This window comes from Oncorhynchus gorbuscha, linkage group LG16, assembly GCF_021184085.1.
Source record: "Oncorhynchus gorbuscha isolate QuinsamMale2020 ecotype Even-year linkage group LG16, OgorEven_v1.0, whole genome shotgun sequence".
Lineage (NCBI taxonomy): Eukaryota > Metazoa > Chordata > Actinopteri > Salmoniformes > Salmonidae > Oncorhynchus > Oncorhynchus gorbuscha.
In genome coordinates, this window is record NC_060188.1 from 84113651 (window position 1) to 84141251 (window position 27601).

Consider the following 27601-nt stretch of genomic DNA (forward strand, 5'->3'; position numbering starts at 1 on the left):
GATAGTCTCTTCTGTCCATCCTCTTTGCCAGCTGCCATAACGAAACCCCACTGTGCTCATGGCTCTTTGAGCAGTCTGGTAGACTACAGAGTATACAGACCTCTACATTATAGCCTTCACCGTCGGCTCTGCCAACCGATTTTAAATGATACGCAAAGGACTGTCTAATTTACCAGGCCACGGTAATTATAATTTCGATGCGCACGACGCACGATCATTCAAAGGGGAGGATCAGTTCTAATATTCTGTGTCAATTTACGGCATTTACACCGTCTGTCGCCATTCTAAGGCTTCAAAGGTTAGGCTTCTCAATTGACGGTCTCTAATATTATTTTTAGGTCGAATTATTGTTTAGGTTTAGTCTAATCAGATCTACGGTTACTTGGCTACTACGCTTTCAAGGATACGACGACAACACGAGTCGTCTAAGGATCATCTGTGTCCACGAGCTGAGGAGAAACCGTAAAAATGTTCGAGACGAGAGGGATTCCTTTTATTCTGCTTGACATCGCCTGTCTAATTCTCGGTATGTATCTGCTTGCTATGACTTGCTTATTATAATGTTGTTATATTGTAATGAGTTAACCTTATTTACATAATATTTGACAATCGCTGTCACGTGTATAGGCTATCGAGGGAGTGGTTATATGTTGCTTATTGGTCAAACGAGGGTGAATCTTTCGAGAAGAAGTTGATAATTTGATAATAAGTAGGCTAATTAACACCAAAAACAAGTATTTTGTGACCAAAGCAGTGAAAGAGATTGAGTGCCATATGTCTTACTGCTCCTGCTGCACTCCGTTGATTGATTGTTGAACAGTTAATGTTGCTTGTGAAATTGGTGATGATACAATGTAATAGAACGATAACAAATGTAACTCTTGCGTTCTAGAATTATTATTAAAATTGTATTCCTGCCGTAAAAGTAGGGACTATGGAATGAGCCTTGCTGTTGTTTAAATTGCATTAAATTATAGCCATCACCCCTACATTATCTGGCGTCAGTTATAGCCATCACCCCTACAGTATCTAGCGTCAACAAATTATATTGGCTTTTCAAAGCTATCAGGTGCTGTTTTCCATAGCTGCCAATACAGGACTAGTAAAGGCCCAGTGGCCTACATTTGTGGGGAAAATGTTTTTATTTTTTTATTAATAGTTTAAATTCAGAATTTTCAGGGGGTGCTGGAACTTGGAACTGATTTCACACTCAGATAGTGTCTCTCTACTAGATAGAGCTTCCTCAGTCATGACATTCATATGGTTTGGGGTGATAGCATACAAAAAATACAAACCCTTCAAGGATGTCTAGATGTGTGTCTACCAGATGCAACTACCGATACCTTCATAGGTGTGTGTTGAAAGTGGATTCTATGGTTTTCTCAGAACATATAGTAAATACTAGAGATACAGTTGAAGTCAGAAGTTTACATACACTTAGGTTTGAGTCATTAAAACCACTCCACCAATTTCTTATTACAAACTATAGTTTTGGCAAGTCGGTTAGGACATATACTTTGTGCATGACAAGTAATTTTTCCAACAATTGTTTAAGAGACAGATAATTTCAGTTATAATTCACTGTATCACAATTCCAGTGGGTCAGAAGTTCACATACACTAAGTTGACTGTGCCTTTAATTAAACAGCTTGGAAAATTCCAGAAAATTATGTCATGGATTTAGAAGCTTTTGATAGGCTAATTGACCTCATTTGAGTCAATTGGAGGTGTCCCTGTGCAGGTATTTCAAGACCTACCTTCAGACTCAGTGACAGGTTTGTTGTGGTGCCATATTCTTTCCTTTTTTTAATAATGGATTGGTGCTCCGTGGGATGTTCAAAGTTTCTGATATTTTTATAACCCAACCCTGATCTGTACTTCTCCACAACTTTGTCCCTGACCTGTTTGGAGAGCCCCTTGGTCTTCATGGTGCTGCTTGCTTAGTGGTGCTGCAGACTCTGGGGGGCCTTTCAGAACTGAGATCATGTGACAGATCATGTAACACTTAGATTGCACACACGTGGCCTTTATTGAACTAATAATGTGACTTCTGGTGCAACCAATTACCTTCAGATCTTATTTAGGGGCTTCATACCAAAGGGGGTGAATACATATGCACACACCACTTTTCAGGTTTTTATTTTTTAGATTTCACTTCACCAATTTGGACTATTTTGTGTATGTCCATTACATGAAATACAAATAAAAATCTATCTAATTACAGGTTGTAATGCAACCAAATAGGAAAAACACCAAGGGGGATGAATACTTTTGCAAGGCACTGTACTTGAATTTTTCCCCAAACGGCCCACCCGGCAAAGGAAATGTGCCCTGTGTGAAAGTCTATGAGAAACAGTGACATGTACTCTGAATGGCCTAAAATGTTTAATCACATATTGGTCTTTCACAGTCAGGCCAACCCAAGCTGTACTGTGCAAGTAGGCTAATAGTAGACCTGATATTGAAATAGATAATGAGGCTGTCAACTGAGTCTGAAATTCACAGGTCTCAGATTTTTCCCCCATGTTTTCCCACTGTCACTATTTCTAATTTATTTACATAAAAACAACATTGGATGATCTAAGTCCACAACAATGCTTACACCACATCAGGAGACCTCTTGTGGTCTGGGAAAAAAATCAATACAATTTTGATTTGAGTGTATTTACCCTTTAATTCATGTGCAAAGTGCCAAGCACCTACTTTGCAGAACAATTGGCCACTGAATTTATGCAAATAATCATATAATTTTGCCAGGTAGGCTACCTTGTAGCTAGTTGACGTTTAATTTAGACGTTTTTGGGGAAATCCTTTCCATCTACCAGAAGATGGTTAGGTCTATCATTATCACTATATTTTTCCAGTTCCTCAATTGTTTGAAACCTGGATGTTTAACTTCATATTAGCCAAAATCAGAGGGAAATGTTTTATAAACACATCCTCGTATGCGCTCTCCTGACCATTCCACTTTCTTTCATTGTCTAGTTATCAAGGCACAAGACAAGACACAGGAGGCAGATGGTTGGAGTCTTACAATGTTTAATCATCTTGGTCAGGTCGCAGTTGTAAATGAGAACTTGTTCTCAACTGGCCAACGTGTTTAAATAAAGGTGAAATAAAGGCAGGCAGAATGGTCAGGCAGGCAGGTACAGAAACAGGCAAGGGTCAAAACCAGGAGGACTAGAAAAAGGAGATTGCAAAAAAGCAGGCGAACGGGAAAACCGCTGGTTGACTTGGAAACATACAAGACGAACTGGCACAGAGAGACGGGAATCACAGGGATAAATACACTAGGGAAAACAAGCGACACCTGGAGGGGGTGGAGACAATAACGAGGACTGGTGAAACTGATCAGGGTGCGACACTAGTAGCCAAATGCAGTCATATTTCTAAATTTCTAATGGATATTTCCATCTCTGTCCATGAAACCTCATGTGCGGTGTGCATTTAGAACGTTTTTTCCCTGTATTTTGGAACATGAGTTTACCTCTCTCTGTATGCACATTGCTGCGTTTAAAATGTGAAGACATGTTAGTTTAGCAACATTAAGCTAAACATTCTGATTTGTTCCTTCAGCCTTAATTGAAACAGTGTATACCTCCACTACAGTACTTTTATACTCCTCAGTGGTGATTAAGGAGTAAGTATACACAATGTGTGTAAGCGTAACTGGGGAGGAGGTGTAGTTTGCAACTGGAGTCACACAGTTTGTGGATCTGTGCAAAACTGCTACAGTAAATGTATTTTTTATTTGAAAGATTATTTCTCACTGATATGAAAGATAAGGGCCATATGTTTCGAAAACCGGTTTGAAAGCAATGATTATTGATGTTTCTTAATGTTAAAATACAGTTTCGGGAATTGTCGTTCACTTGGAACCAACTGTGGGCGAATGTGTAACCGCTGAGAACTGTTTGAGAGCTAAAAAATAGCCGACCAAAAGGTCTGAAATGATAAAGAGTTCAAAAGGTACTCCCACTCAAACCATGAAAAGGATAAACGCAGAGGCCGAGATGCAAAAATAATATAGTCAGTTTAATCCACGCTCAAAAGAATACACAGGGTAACAGTTTTTATTTAAAAAATAAAAGTAAAAAGAGCAAATAAGAGACTTCAGTAGACACTGTGTAGCGCAGCAGGTGAATACATCTAATTCATTAGATACTAGCGAATGGGGAGTCAACAAAGTATATATGAACAGAGAATATGTAGAGAAATATACAAAAATTACAATTCAAATGTTAACATACGATTGAAGTAAAACAGCGTTATAGGCTAAATAGCGTTATCGTAAAAACATTTTAGAAAAATGTATCGGTACAGTACTCAGGTGTACAGCTCAAAGAGGGCAGGCGGGGGGCTGCTGGTGCATCCAGACACAACATTACAAGGTCCAATTACTAATTTAAGCCTTGGGGGTGTAGAGTTTTCGGATAGAAGATCCATCAGGCTTCACTCTGGAGAAGACGTTCATCCATATCGTGGCATCTGGGGCTTGGGAAACATGATCAATGGCACAGAACTTAAGATCACTTGTAATGTGTCAGATCTGACCATGTCTTCAACTGCAGGTCTCTGTTGAGGAACTTCAAGTAATGTTTATTTGATTCTATGACAAAGTCCATGTCTCGGGTGCAGATGCGTCTGATGCGTAAGAATTGGCTGTATGGAAAGCCTCTCTTCAAAGCGTCAGGATGGTAGCTAGATGCACGAACAAGACTAGTTTTGTCCATAGGGTTGATATAAATACACATCCAAGTCGAACTCAAATATTTTTTACGATCATGTTGGGTCGTTTTCACAGCTTTTAATTCCCCTAAAATCTTTCCTGTTATTGTCAAGCTTTTTGTTTGTTATCCTTGGTCCCTAAAATGTCTGCTGTGTGATAGAAGCAGAGATGAGAGAACTTTACCGACGTCAACTAGATTGAAACCTTCATCGATTTATGACATTATGACAAGAGAAGCTTCATGTATCTAATTATAGACAAGTTGACTAACAAATAGCCTACCAAAATATCAGAAATGATAAGAAACATCTAAATTAGGGTTCAAAAGAAATCCCACACTCCGTGTCAAGCAATGGTTCCGCACCCCCTGTCAAGCAATCGTTCTGCACCCCCTGTCAAGCAATCGTTCCACACCCCGTCCAATCTCCGCACCCCCTGTCAAGCAATCGTTCCACACCCCTGTCAAGCAATGGTTCCGCAGTCAAGCAATGGTTCCGCACCCCCTGTCAAGCAATGGTTCCGCACCCCCTGTCAAGCAATGGTTCCGCACCCCCTGTCAAGCAATGGTTCCGCACCCCCTGTCAAGCAATGGTTCCGCACCCCCTGTCAAGCAATGGTTCCGCACCCCCTGTCAAACAATGGTTCCGCACCCCCTGTCAAGCAATGGTTCCGCACCCCCTGTCAAGCAATCGTTCCGCATTTACTCTGCTGGTTGCCAGAAACCTTAATGTGAATATCATGACTGTCTGCTGCATGTCTGTGTGGTGTTCTATCTCGGAACTTCCACTGACAACAAAGTAAACGAAACACATTATACAGTATAGCAGACCCTTTGAAATGTTTCTGACATTTTGAATGTGATTGAGATAACCAATGTCCATAAATATCCTACTATTTGAAGTGTTTTGGTGAATGGATATCTCTGAGCTATTTGCACTAAAGCTTAACCATGACCAGCTTCTCCTTTGTGTCTTCTCCTGTCCTCTTTGGAGAGAGAGAGAACCTAAGCAGTATATTTGACCTCTCAGCTTCCCTATCAAATCTAAAAATGTCAAACAGATAACCAGAAAATGAACAACTATGACAAATGGTTTGATAAATGCAAAAACCTAAAAGAAATTGAGAAACCTATCCTACCATAAACATAGAGACCCAGAAAACCTGAGCCTACACCGTCACTATGGTGAATCACTAAAACAATACAGAAATACACTATGGAAAAAGAAGGAACAGCACATCAGAAATCAGCTCAATGTAATTGAAGAATCACTAGACTAACCACTTCTGGGAAAATTGGAAAATACGAAACAAACAACACAAATAATTATCTATCCAAAATGGAGATGTATGTGTAAACCACTTCTCCAATCTTTTTGGCCCTATAACAAAGAACAAACAGCAAAAACATATACATGATCAAATACAAATCTTAGAATCAACTATTTAAGACTACCGGAACACACTGAATTCTCCAATTACATTGTACAAACCCTCCAACCCAAAAAGGCCTGTGGTGTTGATGGTATCCTCAATGAAATGATAAAATATACAGATGACAAATTCCAATTGGCTATACTTAAACTCTAACATCATCCTCAGCTCTGGTTTCTTCCCCAATATTTGGAACCAAGGACTGATCACCCTAATCCACAAAAGTGGAGACAAATTTGACCACAGTAACTACCGTGGGATATGCGTCAACAGCAACTTTGGGAAAATCCTCTGCATTATCATTAACAGCAGACTCATACATTTCCTCAGTGAAAACAATGTACTGAGCAAATGTCAAATTAGCTTTTTACCAAATTACCGTACAACAGACTGTGTTCACCCTGCAAACCCTAATTGACAAACAAAACAGAGGCAAAATCTTCTCATGCTTTGTTGATTTCAAAAAACCTTTGACCCAATTTGGCATGAGGGACTGCTATACAAATGGATGGAAAGTGGTGTTGGGGGGGAAAAAATACGACACTATAAAATCCATGGCCTAAACATCAGTGCCACAAGTAACTTCCACATAGCTGTGAACGAGCTGAAAGACAAAGCCAGGAAGGGCCTTCTATGCCATCAAAAGGAACATAAAATTCGACATACCAATTAGGATCTGGCAAAAAATACTTGAATCAGTAATAGAACCCATTGCCCTTTATGGAAGTGAGGTATGGGGTCCCCTCACCAACCAAGAATTCACAAAATGGGACAAACACCAAATTGAGACTCTGAATGCCGAATTCTGCAAAAATATCCTTTGTGTTCAACGTAAGGATCAATCCGATACCCACTAATTATCAAAATCCAGAAAAGAGATGTTACATTCTACAACCATCTAAAAGGAAGCGACTCCCAAACCTTCCAAAACAAAGCCATCACCTACAGAGAGATGAACCTGGAGAAGAGTCCCCTAAGCAAGCTGGTCTTTGGACTCTGTTCACAAACACAGACAGACCCCACAGAGCCCCAGGACAGCAACACAATTAGACCCAACCAAATCATGAGAAAACAAAAAGATCATTACTTAATGAACAAAAACAGCGCAAACTAGAATGCTATTAGCCCTAAACAGAGAGTACACAGTGGCAAAATACCTGACCACTGTGACTGACCCAAACTTAAGGAAAGCTTTGACTATGTACAGACTCAGTAAGCATGGCCTTGCTATTGATAAAGGCTGCCGTAGCCAGACCTGGCTCTCAAGAGAAGACAGGCTATGTGCACACTGACCACAAAAGGAGGTGGAAACTGAGTTGCACTTCCTAACCTATTGCCAAATGTATGACCATATTAGAGAGACCTATTTCCCTCAGATTACACAGTGTGCCATCACAGCAGCAATATTTGTAACCTGTTGCCACAAGGGCAACCAGTGAATAACAAACACCATTGTAAATACAACCCATATTTATGTTTATTTATTTTCCCCTTTGTACTTTAACCATTTGTACATCATTACAACACTGTATATATACACATGACATTTGTAATGTCTTTATTATTTTGGAACGTCTGAGTAATGTTTACTGTAATGTAAATTTTTATTGTTTCTCTCACTTTTGTATATTATCTACTTCACTTGCTTTGGCAATGTTAACATATGTTTCCCATGCCAATAAAACCCCTTGAATTGAATTGAGAGAGAGCGTTTGCATGCTGAGTACGGCAGAGCGTTTGCATGCTGAGTACGGCAGAGCGTTTGCATGCTGAGTACGGCAGAGCGTTTGCATGTTGAGTACGGCAGAGCGTTTGCATGCTGAGTACGGCAGAGCGTTTGCATGCTGAGTACGGCAGAGCGTTTGCATGCTGAGTAGGGCAGAGCGTTTGCATGCTGAGTACGGCAGAGCGTTTGCATGCGGAGTACGGCAGAGCGTTTGCATGCTGAGTACGGCAGAGCGTTTGCATGCTGAGTACGGCAGAGCGTTTGCATGCTGAGTACGGCAGAGCGTTTGCATGCTGAGTACGGCAGAGCGTTTGCATGCTGAGTACGGCAGAGCGTTTGCATGCTGAGCGATTTACATGATGAGTACGGCAGAGCGTTTACATGATGAGTACGGCAGAGCGTTTACATGATGAGCAGAGCGTTTGCATGCTGAGTACGGCAGAGCGTTTGCATTTGCAGCGTTTGCATGCTGAGTACGGCAGAGCGTTTGCATGCTGAGTACGGCAGAGCGTTTGCATGCTGAGTACGGCAGAGCGTTTGCATGCTGAGTACGGCAGAGCGTTTACATGATGAGTACGGCAGAGCGTTTACATGATGAGTACGGCAGAGCGTTTGCATGCTGAGTACGGCAGAGCGTTTGCATGCTGAGTACGGCAGAGCGTTTACATGATGAGTACGGCAGAGCGTTTACATGATGAGTGTATGAGTTTGAGGATGTAGTGTGACAGTTGAGCAACACAGACCTCCACTCTGTCCCTCGGGGGAAGAGGGGCCTCATGCTTCTGGCTTCAACTTGAACCAGAATAAAAAGGCTCTGCCGTTTTCCCAGCATGCCTTTCCCCAGCAATAACAAAAGGCTGAACGGACAGGGAGCCAGAGAACAGACACATTCAACTCAGACATTGAATGGTCACAACCTATTAGTTATGATACACTATCAACCAGTCTTTACCGTTTGGATCCATAGAGTAATGAGCTACTACTCACCAATTGCACTACAGCACCGATTTCCCAAAGAGATTGTACAATCTTTCAAGAATCCTCTGTGCTGTGAAAAATGTCATTATGTTGTCATTTCAACAACAATGACATCACTGGCCAGAATATATGATGAACTGTTTCTTTTGATGCTATGTTGTCATTCAACTGGAGCATTTACTGAAGGGCCTCCCTTGGGAACTCATTCTCATAGCTAGTGACGGAATGGTCCCAGACCAGTCTCTAAAACATTCCTCTCTGAAACAATCGTTCCCTTAGAGTAGGGTTGCAAAATTCTGGTACCTTTCCCAAAACTCCCTAATTTTTCAGAAATCCTGGTTGAGAGATTCCTGGAATTATGAGTGAATAAGCAGGAAATCTGGTAATCATCCAACCAGCATTTCTGGAAAAAATGAATAGAAACCAAACAATTTCAGGTCAGGGAAAGAATAGAATTGGGCTGGAATGTGTGAGTTCTTTAAAGTAAATTCAGTTCCATGAGTGACTTTTTCCAATTCCACACCTGGGCAGGGGACAAGACAGCTAGGCAGGGATGCATGCCCTGCCTGTACAATTGTAGAGGAAACACTGCTCTGAGGCTGAAGTCTCTGGTTGAATATTAACATCTCCGCATCATTACAAACACGTGCTGGTACTGTAGTAGCATGGTAGACACTGTGGTGTTGCTGCTGTCAATAGTGTCCCTGCTGCAAGACATAATACTATTGTTACAAAGTTAACCCCTAAACTTCCTCTCTCCATCCACAGCGGGACTGCCCCTGGCAGCCCTTAAATTGGGCCAAATCAAGCCCTATCAGAGGGGCTTTTTCTGTAACGATGACAGCATCAGCTACCCCTTCCACCCCAGCACAGTCACCTCCAATGTGCTCTACGGTGTGGGCTTCACTTTGCCCATTTGCTCTGTAAGTAACAATGGAAGAGTTGACAAAACAAAATATTTCTTACATTTTTACTAACCAAATATTGAACAGCTGGCTTAGAGTACATTCTAATGGACAGCTACAGTACTACACTAACTAATAAACAGGCAGCTGTTCTATCCAAATTGACAGTTAACTTTTGATACCATACACAGTGTTCCATTTAGTTATTTTGTTAAACACCTGGTCATGATGTAAGGCTTCAACTTTAGGGAGGATGTCCATAGAGCTTAGGTGTCAGAACCAAAAAGAGTTAAATTCAACAAGGCCATACATAGTAAGCAAAACAAATTGATACGATGCCACGACAACCAGATTACAACCATGTAAACAGATTGATGTTATTTCAACCAGTTTATAACCATCATTTTTATTGATTTATTTTACCTTTATTTAACTAGGCAAGTCAGTTAAGAACAAATTCTTATTTTCAATGACTGCCTAGGAACAGTGGATTAACTGCCTGTTCAGGGGCAGAACGACAGATTTGTACCTTGTCAGCTCGGGGGTTACCTTCCAGTTACTAGTCCAACGCTCTAACCACTAGGCCACCCTGCCGCCCGGGGAATCGCCTAGGGATTCGATCCAGCAACCTTTTCAGTTACAGCCTCAACCCTAACCACTAACCACTAGGGATTCGATCCAGCAACCTTTTCAGTTACAGCCTCAACTCTCTAACCACTACGCTACCTGCCGCCCGGGGAATCGCCTAGGGATTCGATCCAGCAACCTTTTCAGTTACAGCCTCAACTCTCTAACCACTACGCTACCTGCCGCCCGGGGAATCGCCTAGGGATTCGATCCAGCAACCTTTTCAGTTACAGCCTCAACTCTCTAACCACTACGCTACCTGCCGCCCCATTATTATGTCAACCAGCTTATAACCATATAAACCGTTTGTAATGTTATTTCAGTGTGGATGCAAAAGAAACGCATACCTGTTAAGGCGAGGTCCTGGCTAGCAGAGTAGAACACCTGTTAAGGCGAGGTGCTGGCTAGCGGAGTAGAACACCTGTTAAGGCGAGGTGCTGGCTAGCGGAGTAGAACACCTGTTAAGGCGAGGTGCTGGCTAGCGGAGTAGAACACCTGTTACGGCGAGGTGCTGGCTAGCGGAGTAGAACACCTGTTAAGGCGAGGTCCTGGCTAGCAGAGTAGAACACCTGTTAAGGCGAGGTGCTGGCTAGCGGAGTAGAACACCTGTTAAGGCGAGGTGCTGGCTAGCGGAGTAGAACACCTGTTAAGGCGAGGTGCTGGCTAGCGGAGTAGAACACCTGTTAAGGCGAGGTGCTGGCTAGCGGAGTAGACCACCTGTTAAGGCGAGGTGCTGGCTAGCAGAGTAGAACACCTGTTAAGGCGAGGTGCTGGCTAGCGGAGTAGAACACCTGTTAAGGCGAGGTGCTGGCTAGCGGAGTAGAACACCTGTTAAGGCGAGGTGCTGGCTAGCGGAGTAGAACACCTGTGCTAAGGAACACCTGTTAAGAGGTGCTGGCTAGCGGAGTAGAACACCTGTTAAGGCGAGGTGCTGGCTAGCGGAGTAGAACACCTGTTAAGGCGAGGTGCTGGCTAGCGGAGTAGAACACCTGTTAAGGCGAGGTGCTGGCTAGCGGAGTAGAACACCTGTTAAGGCGAGGTGCTGGCTAGCGGAGTAGAACACCTGTTAAGGCGAGGTACTGGCTAGCAGATTAGAACACCTGTTAAGGCGAGGTGCTGGCTAGCAGAGTAGAACACCTGTTAAGGCGAGGTGCTGGCTAGCAGATTAGAACACCTGTTAAGGCGAGGTGCTGGCTAGCAGAATAGAACACCTGTTAAGGCGAGGTGCTGGCTAGCAGAGTAGAACACCTGTTAAGGCGAGGTGCTGGCTAGCAGAGTAGAACACCTGTTAAGGCGAGGTGCTGGCTAGCAGAGTAGAACACCCGTTAAGGCGAGGTGCTGGCTAGCAGAGTAGAATACTTGAAAAATTAAAGGAGAGCCGCACACTCTAGAAGCTCAGGTGCAATAATTGAATAACCTAATATTCAATGTTGACAGACAAGCTGTCTTCATCAGGGTATAATGTAATGTTATTTCAACCAGCTTATAACCATATAAACCGGTTGTAATGATGTTATTAAAACCAGATTACACCCATATAAACTGATTGGAATGATATTTCAACCAGCTTTGCCGACCGGGGAAGGGTTAACTCAAAAGAGAATGCCCAGTGTCCCCATTCCCCTTTCAAATATCCCCATTTTGACACGTCATTTCAGCCACCCCTATAGAGTATTTAATTCACACACATCCTGATATCCGCATGTCATTTCAGTCACTTCTGAAGCTTGTGTTGTGAAAGCTTCTCAGATGTTATTGGATCATTTGTGGTTTTCATCAATAGTAAGGCCTTTAGAGTCCAACCGATCAGGAAGTAGGAAGTCCTGGTGTTAGTTTGGCCACTCACAGAAGGGGTGTTCTGGGGTTGAGTATCACAGAGCATGAGTTCAGAACCTGAAAAGACCTAGCAACCCTGTAGTCAAGCTGTTTATTTTGTTACCCTGTTAACTAGGCCATTCAAACATGATTTATAACATATCACTTATTCTGACTTGGGCCATTGATGCATTCATAAATGATTGATTCTACCAGAAATGAGATTAAATGAAATTGACATGTCTGTTATTGAGGTTCCTGCTGATAGCTTTGGAACAAACACAGGTTACATTCTCTGTCCAAAAGTTCTCTGTCCAAGAAGAACTGGAACACTTTCCTGGAACACTGTTGATACAGATTCTATTTGAGGAATGACAGAGACAGAAGTGTTGGCACACTGTTCCCTTTGTGTGTTAGTTAGGAAATCATGTCTACTACTAGCTATTGTCTACTATCCTGTGTTAGGAAAGCATGTCTACTACTAGCTATTGTCTACGATCCTGTGTTACGGTCAGAAGTTGAGCTGGTGTGTGTGTAGTGTTGGTGACTGATTCCTCTTCCTGGTCTTCTAAATTCTTTACTGTGATGAAAACCTTAAACACACCGTCATAAACTGTCTATTCCATTATAATTCACTGGAGTCCCATACACAACACTTACATCTCAACTCCAGTCCCCTGGACCAGACCAACTGATTTATTTCTCTATACATCAACCCGTTGCTACATTTCAAACTGTGGTGCTTCACAATGCAGCTTTCAGCAGTACAGAGAAAAGGAGTCTGGCTAGTGAGAGTGAATCTATCACCTGAGAGTCTGTGTGGGACCAGTTTCTCCTCTCTGTCCTTGACAGCCAGACTGTGCTGGGGTCCTTATTGATGTCAGTAGTATGATCTGACCATGATAATGTAAAAAAATATCAACCCTTTATTCAGCTATGGAAATGATTTGCATACTAATGTGAACTAAAAGCTCAACTAACCTTTTTACACATCCTGCTTCTACTTTCCTTGGGTCAATGTGTGTCAAAGCTTGCAGTGTGCGATTTGACGTTTTAAAAACTATGGTTTTGTGTTTATTACAAATTACTAATGATTGCTTCCACAGCACGTTTGAAGTATACCGTTTCCCTACTGTATGTAGTGGGAAACTATTTGGAAGTTTCTAATGTAACTAACATCTTCCTGAAAAAGCATTCCAGTTACTTCCAACATGATGACCCACTGTGCTTTAAGGAATGCAGGGAGAGAGAAAGGAACAGAGAGATTTCACTTGCTTTGGCAATGTAAACATTTGTTTCCCATGCCAATAAAGCCCCTTGAATTGAATTTCGAGAGAAGAGAGCATAGAGAGAACACTGTTGCTGGTCGTTGTGGAATGGACATCTAGGCCTACTTGTGGAATGGACATCTAGGCCTACTTGTGGAATGGACATCTAGGCCTACTTGTGGAATGGACATCTAGGCCTACTTGTGGATTGCATGTCCATTGCACTGTGCACTCAAGCACGAAACAGATGTGAAAGTTTAGGGTGGTGGAGAGGGAGGATCATTTGGGCTTAGTTGGTTCTTCCACTAACACCTTCTCTTCGCCAGGGGAGAGAGTAGCGTTAGTTCCCATGACAACTCTTTAGCTACCATGTTGTTTTTCCATTCCTCCTGTTCCTGCAATGTTGAAATATCTACTTGCAGATGCTTTTATCTAAAGTGACTTTTAGTCATGCTTGCACACGTTTTACATATGGGTGGCCCCGGACTCAAACCCACAAACCTGGCAATGCAAAGCCGTGCTCTACCAACTGAGCCATACAAGATCACTACAGTGTATGTCTTGGCTGGTCGGGACTTTCCTCTCCGAATGCTCTCTTCTGCTCAGTGTTAGACGGGTGTATGTGGGTGTAGGATAACAAGGTGTTCAGAGTCTACTCTCCTAACCTGTTCCTCCTGTTCTCTTTCATTTTGCTAGCTGGACTCCCGTTCGCAATACTCACACCGCTACACAATCCCTTCAAACGGGGATTTTTCTGTAACGATGATTCGATCAAGTACCCTCTAAAAGAAGACACCATATCCTATGAGTTGTTAGGTGGAGTTATGATACCAGTCACAGTACTCACTGTAAGTGCACCTGTTTTATGTTAACTTCTTTCTCTTCCTTTGCCATTTTGTGCTTAATCCATTTAGGCTATACATACATACACAAATTACTTGTATGTCTAGTTTAACGGCTTGCTTCATTAATCGTATTGTCTAATAATAACACTATTAAAAATAACAAAATTAACCAAAGATGGCGCATGTAAACAGAGTAGTAAGAACTTCCTATTTTAGAGTATCACGAAAACTGAAAAATCAAACCCCAACCTGTGTTAGTTACTTCTGTGTACTCACAGACCACAAATGTATCAGACCATGGCAGTTGACCTTTAGTCACTGAAACAAAGGCCTCTCCATAAGCCTACTCATAGTCTCCATCTGAACGATACAATAGGAATAGCCAAACTGTCCCTCCCTCAGATCTCCCGCTTGACTCTTGGCCAGTATTCCACTGACTGTCTTAGTAAATATCATATTCATAAAGCGTCGGAGTAGGAGTGCTGATCTAGGATCAGGTCCCCCCTGTCCACATATTATTCATCAAAACAAAACTGATCCTACATCAGCACTCCTACTCTGAGATGAGGCACTTTAGATGAGCCCTGTTGTGGCTGTTATCAAGTCTTACAACAGGTTTTGCAGCATTCATTCAAAAAAGCTTTTTTTGTTCCATTAAATGTATATAAATTCACCTCATGGTCTGCACACATTTCCAGTAAACCCTCACACTGGATGTAACTCATTTACACGTCATGAATGACCTGGAATTACCCTAAATGTTTGAACAGTTGAGCTTTAAGTTAAACAGAAACCGTTACCAGGACAACACCACCTCCTTGACAGTACAGCAGTAAGTGTATGTTCATATGGTAGTTTTAGGCCTATTTCCAGATAGGGGAATGTAAACACACTTCCAAATAACCTCTCATGCTTTCAGGTCCATTGTCCCTCAGTGGTAGAGAGGTGTGAGCCAGACAGTTATAATAACCACATCCGCTTATTTACAAGAACACAATTTTAAAAAGACCCCCACAACCCACCCACAATGATTCCATGACGTATGTTTTACATTCAACATGGTCTCAAAATAGTTTCTACTGTTGACACACATCTGACCACAAATAGCTATATCTTCTAAAGGAACAGGTTAAGTTTGACTGCTCAGGTGTGACTCAGAAGCTGTATTGTGATGCACCAGTGTGTTTGTTTTCCCTGTTTAAAAACATCTACTCATTTGACTTTACACACGTTTTTCAGTGGACATCCTTGTTAGGTCTTTAAAGTCACTCAGATGGACATTCCTCTAAAATGTAAGGGTCTAATTCACTTAAAGGGTCGGTGCAGTCAAGAACATGATTTTTCTGTGTTTTATATTTCCACATTGAGGTTTTGAATAATTGTGAAATTGTAAAAAATGATAATGCCCTTTTAGTGTAAGAGCTGTTTGAAAAGACCACCTGAAATGTCAGCCTGTTTTGATTGGAGGGAGCATTGGCCTTCCATGGTGACATCACCATGCAGTACATTTATTAATAGACCATTAAGAGTTCCAAACCTCTGCCAACAGCAGCTAGGTGTTCAGTTTTCCCTCCCCACTAAAACCACTGACAGTCTAAGCAACATTTTTCCTTGAGAAATTGTTCTCTGCTAAGAAGCTATTTGTTTCTTTTTGACCATTTTAACTACAAACAATCACAGTACGGTACTTGTTACCCTGAAATGAATTGATATTGAGATAAAACAGCTTGGACCTTTTGAAATTCCTGTAATTTTAGTGACTGACTTGTAACCGTTGTAATCTTGTAACTCCAAGCTGTGAGGGAACATTGAGAGACCTAACCTCACGACATGTCTACTTCCTCTCCTCCCTTCCTCACAGATGGTCTTTGGAGAGTGCCTTTCGGTCTATCTCAAACGCATCAAATCAAAGTCCTCTTTCAGCAACATGTATGTGGCCCGTGTTTACAAAGCCATCGGCACATTCGTGTTCGGGGCAGCCATGAGCCAATCGCTCACTGACATCGCCAAGTATTCGATTGGCCGGCTCCGACCCCACTTCCTGGACGTGTGCAAGCCTGACTGGAAGCTGATCAACTGCACGGCAGGCACCTACATAGAGGACTTTACCTGCACAGGGGACGCACGCTTGGCCAATGAGGGCAGGTGGGTGTTGTTGAGGGGAAACTGACAATTGGGCCAAATTTACCCACTACCCCTAGGCCCCCTATCGCTTCAGTGTTCAAAGCAGATCTGAAGAGTCAAATAAAATTGTATTAGTCACATGCGCCGAATACAACCGGTGTAGACCTTACAGTGAAATGCTTACTTACAAGCCCCTAACCGACAGTGTAGTTAAAAAAAAAAATATGGATAAGATAAAAGTAACAAGTAATTAAAGAGCAGTAAAAACATATATATATAAAAGGGGCGTACAGGTACAAAGTCAATGTGAAGGGGCACCGGTTAGTTGAGGTAGTATGTACAGTGACTCGGTGGAGCTTCCACCATATGCCTTACAGATATGCAAACATCAAAGGGACAGGTAGGAAACTATTTGACTGGCTGGGATGCGTCTTTCAAATCATGACGTCATCCATCAACTGAAATACAATATCCTGTTGTATTGTTTATTATGGTCAGATAATATGCTGAGTGCTGACCATGGGATCATTGAGGAAGGCAAGCCGACACTTTGAAGTTTCAGGATGAAGTGGACACTAGTTAGTTTTGGGAGAGAGCCACAGTACTGAAGTGGACACTAGTTCGTTCTGGGATAGCGCCACCGTACTGAAGTGGATACTAGTTAGTTTTGGGAGAGAGCCACAGTACTGAAGTGGACACTAGTTAGTTTTGGGAGAGAGCCACAGTACTGAAGTGGACACTAGTTAGTTTTGGGAGAGAGCCACAGTACTGAAGTGGACACTAGTTAGTTTTGGGAGAGAGCCACAGTACTGAAGTGGACACTAGTTAGTTTTGGGAGAGAGCCACAGTACTGAAGTGGACACTAGTTAGTTTTGGGAGAGAGCCACAGTACTGAAGTGGACACTAGTTAGTTTTGGGAGAGAGCCACAGTACTGAAGTGGACACTAGTTAGTTTTGGGAGAGAGCCACAGTACTGAAGTTTTGGACACTAGTTAGTTTTGGGAGAGAGCCACAGTACTGAAGTGGACACTAGTTAGTTTTGGGAGAGAGCCACAGTACTTTTAGTTTTGGGAGAGAGCCACAGTACTGAAGTGGATACTAGTTAGTTTTGGGAGAGAGCCACAGTACTGAAGTGGATACTAGTTTGTTTTGGGAGAGAGCCACAGTACTGAAGTGGATACTAGTTCGTTTTGGGAGAGAGCCACAGTACTGAAGTGGATTTTGGGAGAGAGCCACAGTACTGAAGTGGATACTAGTTAGTTTTGGGAGAGAGCCACAGTACTGAAGTGGATACTAGTTAGTTTTGGGAGAGAGCCACAGTACTGAAGTGGACACTAGTTAGTGTTGAGAGAGAGCCACAGTACTGAAGTGGACACTAGTTAGTGTTGAGAGAGAGCCACAGTACTGAAGTCGACACTAGTTAGTGTTGAGAGAGAGCCACAGTACTGAAGTGGACACTAGTTAGTGTTGAGAGAGCCACAGTACTGAAGTGGACACTAGTTAGTGTTGAGAGAGCCACAGTACTGAAGTGGACACTAGTTAGTGTTGAGAGAGAGCCACAGTACTGAAGTGGACACTAGTTAGTGTTGAGAGAGATCCACAGTACTGAAGTGGACACTAGTTAGTGTTGAGAGAGCCACAGTACTGAAGTGGACACTAGTTAGTGTTGAGAGAGCTCAGTATTCCACTGTTCTGGTGGATAAGGCTGAAGACAAAAGTTCAGCCAGATATCACACAGAGAGGGAGCCAAGAGAGTTGTAAGTCAACCTCACTATTTAATTATCTTTATTTACCCAGTGAGGACAGTACAGCAGTGAGGGACGACAGAGTCAGGTCCCAAATCCTCTGTAAACCATTAGAGAGGATTACCTATATAACACACATACACAAGCCAAGGCTCTGGCTGATGGTGGGCCTCATGTCCCTAAGGGAAATGCTAACATTGCAGAAAGATGATCCCTAGGTTATTCTGACCTGTTCTACTCACTCAGTCCACCAGGTAGGTGTTTGTTCTATTAATGACTACCATACCAAAGAAAACACAGAAAGCCGGGCCCGATCAGGCAAGGGCTGCCATGGGAGACCAGAGCCACACCCAGGTAAATATGACCTTCTGTGGCCAAAAGAGACTGGGAGAGCCCACCCAAGGATCATGGTAGAGATTAGGGTAGTCTCTGTATAGGTTATACTTGGCTAACATGGGAGGTTCACCACATGACCATGAGGTAATGACAGTCTACAGATAGGCAGCTGTCTCACACCACAGCCATAATGAAAGTCTGTATAGAGACAGACCACTAGCTAGCTAACTATCGCCCACCACAGCCAGTAACAATAATGTATGTCTAAGGGTGGGACAGCCCAACAGCCACTCGACAACTAACTTGTTTGTTTCTCTAGAAATAGAAAATCCTGGATGTTGATTTCAAAACTAAAATAAGGACAGACTTCCTCTCCTGTGTACATCCGTCAGTTTGAGTAAACAAGGGAGGGTGTTCGAATCTTGTCAGATTCAATTTAGAGTGACCTGGTTTTACAGAATTCGGTTAGCGCCTCATCTGATACTGACAATTTACCATGGTGATAATTAACACATACGCTTGGAGAAAAGCTTTCAGTGAAAGGTCAGAGAGGCCGAGCAGATCTCGGAAGGAACGTCCAAGCTCAGTCAGACCCACCACCGGTTCAGTAGCAGAATTGCAAGACCCATTAACACAAAGACAAGCCAAGGTAAACCCAAGCTTCCTAGTCCAGTGTATATAGGGCAACCCCAGGCTTCCCAGTACAATGTCAAAGGAAATAGAGGCTATGGGCCTACCTCTGTTTATTAGAGAGAGGCTATGAGCCTACCTCTGTTTATTACAGAGGCGCTATGGGCCTACATCTTTATTCAAGTTTGGCCTTTACTCCCACACTTATCGATGTGGAAGGGTTAAAGTACAGAGAAAGCGCTTAAGACATTTTCCCTGATAAGCAGCCAGCCTATTTATCAGTGTTACACTGACTCTCCCAACACTAACTAGTATCCACTTCAGTATTGTGGCTTTCTCTCAACACGAACTAGTGTCCACATCAGCACTGCGGCCATCTCAACAGTAACTAGTGTCTGTGGGCCTGCAACTCTCCAGTGTTTATATCAGACGCTGGATATCAGTAATCTGCTGGGCGGGCAGTGCAGCACTGCTTAAGTAAACAGGAAGACACTAAAGCTGGCCGGATGAGTGAGCTAGGCTAGCGTCCCTCTAACTGCCCCCTAACTGCCCCGATCGACCAGGCTGCCTGACACGGTCTCAACATCCAACCCCCCCCCCCCAATAACAGACGTCAACGGACGTCTCTCCCCGCTCTCCAGCACAACCCTATCACCCGGAAAAGGGTGCGTCACAGTTTAGCCAGTTATGTTATTCAATGGAACAATAGGATAATCTATCTATCACCAACACAGAGCCGATTGAGGTGGATGCTGAAATATTTCCCAGAGTTTTTTTCCCAGCATTCAAAGTACCCACAGCAATCCCATGATGCCATTGTTGTTGTGTTGCAGGCTGTCTTTCTACTCCGGCCATTCCTCCTTCTCCATGTACTGCATGCTGTTCCTGGCAGTAAGTATCCATTATGGGGTTTCCTCAAAGGGCAATATGTGCACTCACTGATAGGGCATGTATAAGATTATAAACTGGGTGGTTTGAGCCCTGAATGCTGATTGGCTGACAGCCATGGTATATCAGACCGTATACCACGGGTATGACAACATGTATTTTTACTTGTCTATTTACATTGGTAACCAGTTTATAATAACTAAGTCATCTCGGAGGTGTGTGGTATATGGCCAATATACTACGGCTAAGGGCTGTATCCAGGTACTCCACGTTGCGTCGTGCCAAAGAACAGCCCTCAGCCATGGTATATTGGCCATATACCACACCCCCTTGTGCCTTATTGCTTAGCGACCAACTGAGTTCACTTCAAGGTCATTACAGCACAAGACATGCAGTGCACTGTGTTCAAATCTAATTTTATTTGTCACGAGCCGAATACAACAGGTGTAGACTTTACCGTGAAATGCTGAATACAACAACAGGTGTAGACTTTACAGTGAAATGCTGAATACAACAACAGGTGTAGACTTTATAGTGAAATGCTGAATACAACAACAGGTGTAGATTTTACAGTGAAATGCTGAATACAACAACAGGTGTAGATTTTACAGTGAAATGCTGAATACAACAACAGGTGTAGATTTTACAGTGAAATGCTGAATACAACAACAGGTGTAGATTTTACAGTGAAATGCTGAATACAACAACAGGTGTAGATTTTACCGTGAAATGCTGAATACAACAGGTGTAGACTTTACCGTGAAATGCTTACTAAAAGCCCATAACAAACAATGCAGTTAAAATATTTACTAAAACTGAAGTATATAAAAAAAAGTAAAAATAACTTCCCTTTCCCTATATACAATGGGTACCGGTACCGAGTCAATGTGCAGGGGTACATTTAGAGGTGCTTGTACATTTAGGGGTAAAATGGGAAAAAAAGTAGGTTTGGTCATGTTGATCTTTACTGGGGTGCACAGTGTAACGTTACATTAGGCAGCTCTGAATGGTCCACATAGTAGTGTGTGTTAGGGCTCTATTCAATCCGTAGCGCTAAAGACCCACTTTATAGCGCGATTGACAATTAAAGGCAATCTTCCCACAGTCACGGAGACTGTATTCATGGTACACACTGCATGTGTCGGCTCAACTGAAAAGTACTTGAACATTTTTATGCAGATCTTCCGCGAGGTCCGACTCCTGACCACAACAGAATACTAGGGTTTATTTGGAGCGTTCTTAGAAACAGGATTCAAATTAAATGTTAGTGGGCACATACACATATTTAGCAGATATTGTGGGTGTAGTGAAATACTTGTGTTCCTAGCTCCAACAATGTAGTAATATTTAACAATTCACAAAAATACACACATCTTGAAATATGGGCCTATTAGATTGAGCAATGTTGGAGTGGCATTGACTAAAATACAGTAGAATAGAATAGTATATACATGAGATGAGTAAAGCAGTATGCAAACATTGAAACACTAAAGTGGCCAGTGATTCCAAAGCAGCCGACTCCAAAGTGCAGGTTTGTGTAACCGGGTGGAAGCCGGCTAGTGATGGCTATTTAGTCTGATGGCCTTGAACAGTTTTTCAGTCTCTTGGTCCCAGCTTTGCTGCACCTGTACTGACCTCACCTTCTGGATGATAGCGGGGTGAACAGGCAGTGTCTCGAGTGATTGATGTCCCTTTTGACTTCCTGTGATATCGGGTGCTGTAGGTGTCCTGGAGGGCAGGCAGTGTGACCACAGTGATGCATTGGGAAGACCGCACCACCCTCTGAAGAGCCCTTTTGCGGGCGGTCCAGTTACTGTACCAAGCGGTGGTATAGCCCGACAGGATGCTCTCAATTGTGCATCTGTAAACGTGTGTGAGGGTTTTAGGGTCCAAGACAAATTTCTTCAGCCTCCTGAGGTTGAAGAGGCACTATTGTGCCTTCAGGACCTGAATTCTGGATCCGGACCTGCGCAGGTATTTGGGTGGACCCGTATAGACCTCTACTCTGGGATATAATACACCCTTTCGTCCTTCTGTAGCTCAGTTGGTAGAGCATGGCGCTTGTAACGCCAGGGTAGTGGGTTCGATTCCCGGGACCACCCATACGTAGAATGTATGCACACATGACTGTAAGTCGCTTTGGATAAAAGCGTCTGCTAAATGGCATATATTATTATTATACCTACAGTAACTTTCAAAATGAATATAAAAATGGCACGGGGGGCATAGCTTTAACACACTGTAGGCTCTAACAACAGCACATTGACAGAGGTAGCCTGTGCTGTTACCCCCTCGCTCCCTCTCCTCCAGGAACCAAACTTCATTCAGTTATGAGCAAGACTGACAAGCTTCATGACCATAACCCCTATATGTCACTACTGGGCCTCCCCATTAGTACTGTGACCAGGGTCAGAGAGGGGTGTGTGCAATAGGGAGAAAACGCTAACATATCCAATTAGAGCACAGAACTGTCATCTTCCATTAAACGTTTTGCAACGGGAAGCACTACTGAACATGACCCCAGTTTAAACCAGTTGTCTTATCAGTGGTGAGGTACGGGACGACCCAGGATCACACCAGCAACAGCTCTTCATGAATGGCTGTTCCTGTTTGAACAGTTTTTGGTTTATTACACTGTGGTGACTCATTAAGGAACGAAACATAAAAATAGTCGTGGGGACAAAGTCCTGGCACATTACAAAGTATGGACACTCACTGCAGCACCGTGTCACTAAATAGCAGTAAAACATTCTTCAAACGAGACCAACAGTGTCCGGTCTATCCCTGCATACCAGTAAAATCACTATGTTTACGTCAGACAGAACTGAAGGAGTGGCAATGACAATCCCATAGTCTATTTTAAGAAGTGTGGCTGGTTTGTTTGTCATTTAAATGAATAGACCAGACACACCCATTATTGAGAACTACTGAGGCAAGCATAGATGTGTCCCATAGAAGCGTTTTTTAACCATGTACACTGATTTGTAGACAATAAGCAGTCAGTCACCTTTGGATGGAAATGGATCTAAATTGATCAGTAGATGATTTGTTTTGATAACTGATACAGATTTGACACACGTATCTCAACCTGTATATTAAATTTGACATTTTAATGCCTTTAAACTTTATTCAAAAAGTTATAGGCCTTGTTAACGGAAGCTGATTGGTTGGTTAAATAATACCTTTTGGAGGTTTTGGCTGTGCAGAATGTATATACCCAGCAGTTGAGAATCTGCCATGTAGAGTGGTAATAGAGAATAGCCCAGCCACAGTGCTGATTTAAGGAAACAGAAGAGAGCATGCAAGGGCACACAGCTGCCCTCATCAGAACGTTTGCATAAACAATTACCAGAGCACACAGTGGCAAAACCAGCTCCTCACGAACATCATTAAATGACAAAACCAGACGAGACTTAAATTAGCCAGCACTGTGACCCACCCAAAAGAAACACACAAACCCAAGTAGAAACCCAAGAGGTTTAAAGCATGTCAACAACTAGCCTCGCCTTACAATTGCTCTGGAGACGCTGCTATGCAGCAGACAGTGTGCTGCTCCTTACCCTTCTGTTTTGTGTTGAGGTTGGGTATTGGGACAGCAAACCTTTGTTTTTATTCTAGTCCAACAAGATAGTAGTAAATCCATTTAAACCGGTTATACCTGGTGCTAACATTCATCCGTTGCCCTGATTGTGCCCACATTTTGTAGACAGGTGTAGACTATCAAAAGCCCTGTGGGCCGATTCAGAGTTCAGGAATGAATGTCTATCCTACGCACTTCTCAGTAGTTATTCAGACTTACCTTATGGAGGTGTGTAACGAGGTTTGTGGCAGGTATTAAAAAAAGGTGGTTTGATTCCTACCTAAAGTTACCGCGTTCAGTTAATCAATGGTAACGTTGGAAGTACTGTAGCCTACAATTATAATATGGAGAATAGTACACAATAGTATACCCTAATTGCCCGCACTGATCATAGAACTGTGATGGCAAGTGCCAAGTCTTATGCCGTGATTTAATAAGCATCCATGTCCCAATTCATTGTTACTACAATTTGTGTTTGGCCTTCATTAAATACTATAGTATCCACTACTACTTCACCCTCAGCCACAAGGACATGACGGCTTTACAGAGGAAACAAAGAACGGAGGCAAAATCAAACGACGCAATGGAATGAGACAAATGTAGGGAAGGGAAATAACACTTATTTGGCATTTAAATATAAGTGTTTATTACTTATGGTCGCTACCAATAGTAAATAATAAGTCATCATAGGCTATAGCCTACAAATTGAAAGAGGCAGGAAAAGTCAGGGTACAATGATTAGAACATTCTAGAGTTGAAAGGGTATATTTGACGAGACTCTTTGCTTTGATATCCAAATTTAAATCACTGCAAGTTATTAGGCCATACAATTATAACCCTGCATAATGGCACAGCATTTCTTACTTCATTGTGGGAAAGAGGCATGAGTGGGACTACCTGTCATGTTATACGTTCCAGTTTCCTGCCATATGACTGGCTTCACATTCATCTCAGGCAAACAAGGTCAAATAGATAAAACAAATGGTCAATTAGCCTATATTTATAATCCCCTTATCCAAACGGATTACTGGTTTACCTAGCTCATCATATCAATTTATAAATTACAGCGCATGGAGAATGGCGTTATTTCTTACAACAAAAAATGAAGTCATACTTTTTCCGACAGGCAGGTTTGCGCTACCTTATGGTTTCAAGGTAAGAATACGGCTTATCTATATACGCCTCCACCACACCTCAATTTCTTTGATCTTCACCCCAAATGCGTGGCTTTCTGGAACTGGCATTTCCGCCATGCTTAAGTTCAAGGTCAGAATACGTGTAAAGTACCCAGGTATGCATTGTGTCTGAATATAGTGTAGATGGATCTGGTCAATAAAAACATTTACATGATGAATATCCCATCATATCAATTCACAGCTGACACCATTGACCATAATGGTCTTAAAATATATATATTATAGTATGAATTTATTCATTTGAAGTCTAATCATTTTCATACAGCGGGACCATGAAATCACAATGCAGACAAACACATTTTTATGCCAAGTGTTGACGTGGCAAATCTTGATCAGAGATTGGATTATCTTAATCAGATGCCAACAACGACGTGTTAGCACCAGGTATAAACAGGACTTAAACTGGAAATTAGTTACTGGCCAAACAAGTTAGTAGTAAAACCACAAGGCCTTATTCTAACAACTCATTTCCATCTGTGTCTCCCAGCTGTACATCCAGGCCAGGCTGCAGGCAGGGTGGGCCAGACTCCTGAGACCAACCCTACAGTTCTTCCTGATCGCGGCGTCTGTGTACACCGGACTGTCTCGTGTGTCTGACTACAAACACCACTGGAGCGACGTCCTGGTTGGCCTTATCCAGGGAGTGCTCATGGCCACACTGGTAGTGAGTAACCACGACACCGCTTCATTTGGTTCAAAATAACTTGATTGGTCCATTTTTTACAATGGAAATTGGTTTTCAGCTTTGATACTCTGCTATCTATCACCCAGAGGTGGTTTCCAAACCGTGTGATCTGCAGCATTAAACTGGCTTATACAGTGCATTCAGGAACGTATTCAGACCCTTTGTTTTTCCACATTTTTTACATTACAGCCTTAATCTAAAATTGATTAAATTATGATTATTTTTCATCAATCTACACACAATACCCCATAATGACAAAGTGAAAACAGCTTTTTAGGAAGCACTCCACCAATCAGGCCTTTATGGTAGAGTGGTCAGACAGAAGCCACTCCTCAGTAAAAGGCACGACAGCCCACTTGGAGTTCGCCAAAAGGCACCTAAAGGACTTTTCGACCATGAGGAACAAGATTCTCTGGTCTGATGAAACGAAGATTGAGCTCTTTGGCCTGAATGCCAAGTGTCACGTCTGGAGGAAACCTGGCACCATCCCTAAGGTGAAACATGGTGGTGACAGCATCATGCTCTGGGAATGTTTTTCAGTAGCAAGGACTGGGAGACTAGTCAGGATCGAGGGAAAGATGAACGGAGAAAAGTACAGAAAGACCATTAATGAAAACCTGCTCCTGAGCATTCAGATCCTCAGACTGGGGCGAAGGTTTACCTTCACACAGGACAACGACCCTAAGCACACAGCCAAGACAACACAGGAGTGGCTTAGGGACAAGTCTCTGAATGTCCTTGAGTGGCCCAGTCAGAACCTGGGATTGAACATCTCTGGAGAGACCTGAAAATAGCTGTGCAGCAATGCTCCCCATCCAACTTGACAGAGCTGGAGAGGATCTGCGGAAAATGCGAGAAACTCACCAAATACAGGTTGCCAAGCTTGTAGCATCATACCCAAGACTTGATGCTGTAATCGCTGCCAAAGGGTACTTCAAAGTACTGAGTAATGTCATTTCAGTTCATTTTTTATAAATGTCTAAAAACCTGTTTTTGCTTTATCATTGTGGTGTTCCGTGTAGATTGATGAGTGGGGGAAAAAACGATTTAATCTATTTTAGAATAAGGCTATGACATAACAAAATGTGGAAAAAGTGAAGGGGTCTCAATACTGTGATGACCCTGGGTTTATAAGCGTGGAAATCGATTCTGCTGTTTTTGCGGCAGTCGATAGCGCGCCGGACCTCGGGCTCGAAGATCGAGGGTTCGAGACCTGCTCCCTGCTGCTTCATTACAATGCATTCCGAAGGCACTGTAGACCTAGGAATCTCCCACTTCTCCTTCCACTTACTCTACCACTCTTTTTCTGATGCAGGTCTTCTTCGTGTCAGACTTCTTCAAGAAGAAGGTTGAGCCTCAGAAGGAGGATATTCCCCACACCACCCTGCAGGAGACACCCACAAACGGAAACCACTACGACAGCAGCCCCAACTAAACTATAAAGGAGAGGAGGAACCATCCGGAACCATACATGGCGTGTAGCCAGTGGGGAAGTGTTTACTGCATGCGCATCATACCCCACTAAGGGACGGACCACTGGGGTGGACAGAAAGGCTTAAGTACCAAATGGCCCCCTATTCCCTATATAGCATAGCCTATAGTGCTCTGGTCAAAAGTACTGTACTATGTAGGGAAATAGGGTGCCATTTGTAGCGTTGCCAAACCTGTGAATGTAACCCTGCTTTGTGCATTTCTGACCTATGACCTGGAGCCAAGCTCCCTATTGGACATTGAGTCACACCCATGTTGCCTTGGCTGGACTGCTACTACTCATAGCTTCCTTCCTGTATTATCGTTACTATCCCAACAAGACTAGTATAATATATCTGTACCTGACTATCCCAACAAGACTAGTATAATATATCTGTACCTGACTATCCCAACAAGACTAGTATAATATATCTGTACCTGACTATCCCAACAAGACTAATATAATATATCTGTACCTGACTATCCCAACAAGACTAATATAATATATCTGTACCTGACTATCCCAACAAGACTAATATAATATATCTGTACCTGACTATCCCAACAAGACTAATATAATGCATCTGTACCTGACTAATATAATATACCTGACTATCCCAAGA

The 27601-nt window shown here is 42.7% G+C and overlaps 1 protein-coding gene across 2 annotated transcripts; it reads left to right on the plus strand.

The window, feature by feature from the left end:
* On the plus strand, positions 1 to 27546 carry LOC123999250 (phospholipid phosphatase 1-like). Of its 2 annotated transcripts, none has more exons than XM_046304820.1 (6): positions 1 to 526; positions 14176 to 14327; positions 16186 to 16469; positions 19993 to 20050; positions 25311 to 25487; positions 26824 to 27546. In XM_046304820.1, exons 1-6 carry the CDS (start codon positions 469 to 471, stop codon positions 26941 to 26943), a joined length of 849 nt encoding a protein of 282 aa, XP_046160776.1. In that variant the 5' UTR covers positions 1 to 468; the 3' UTR covers positions 26944 to 27546. The 2 variants fall into 2 exon arrangements, with proteins under 2 accessions (XP_046160776.1, XP_046160775.1); XM_046304819.1 differs by lacking the exon at positions 14176 to 14327 and adding an exon at positions 9633 to 9787 and having other exon boundaries at positions 5 to 526.
* The last annotated feature ends 55 nt before the right edge of the window (positions 27547 to 27601 follow it).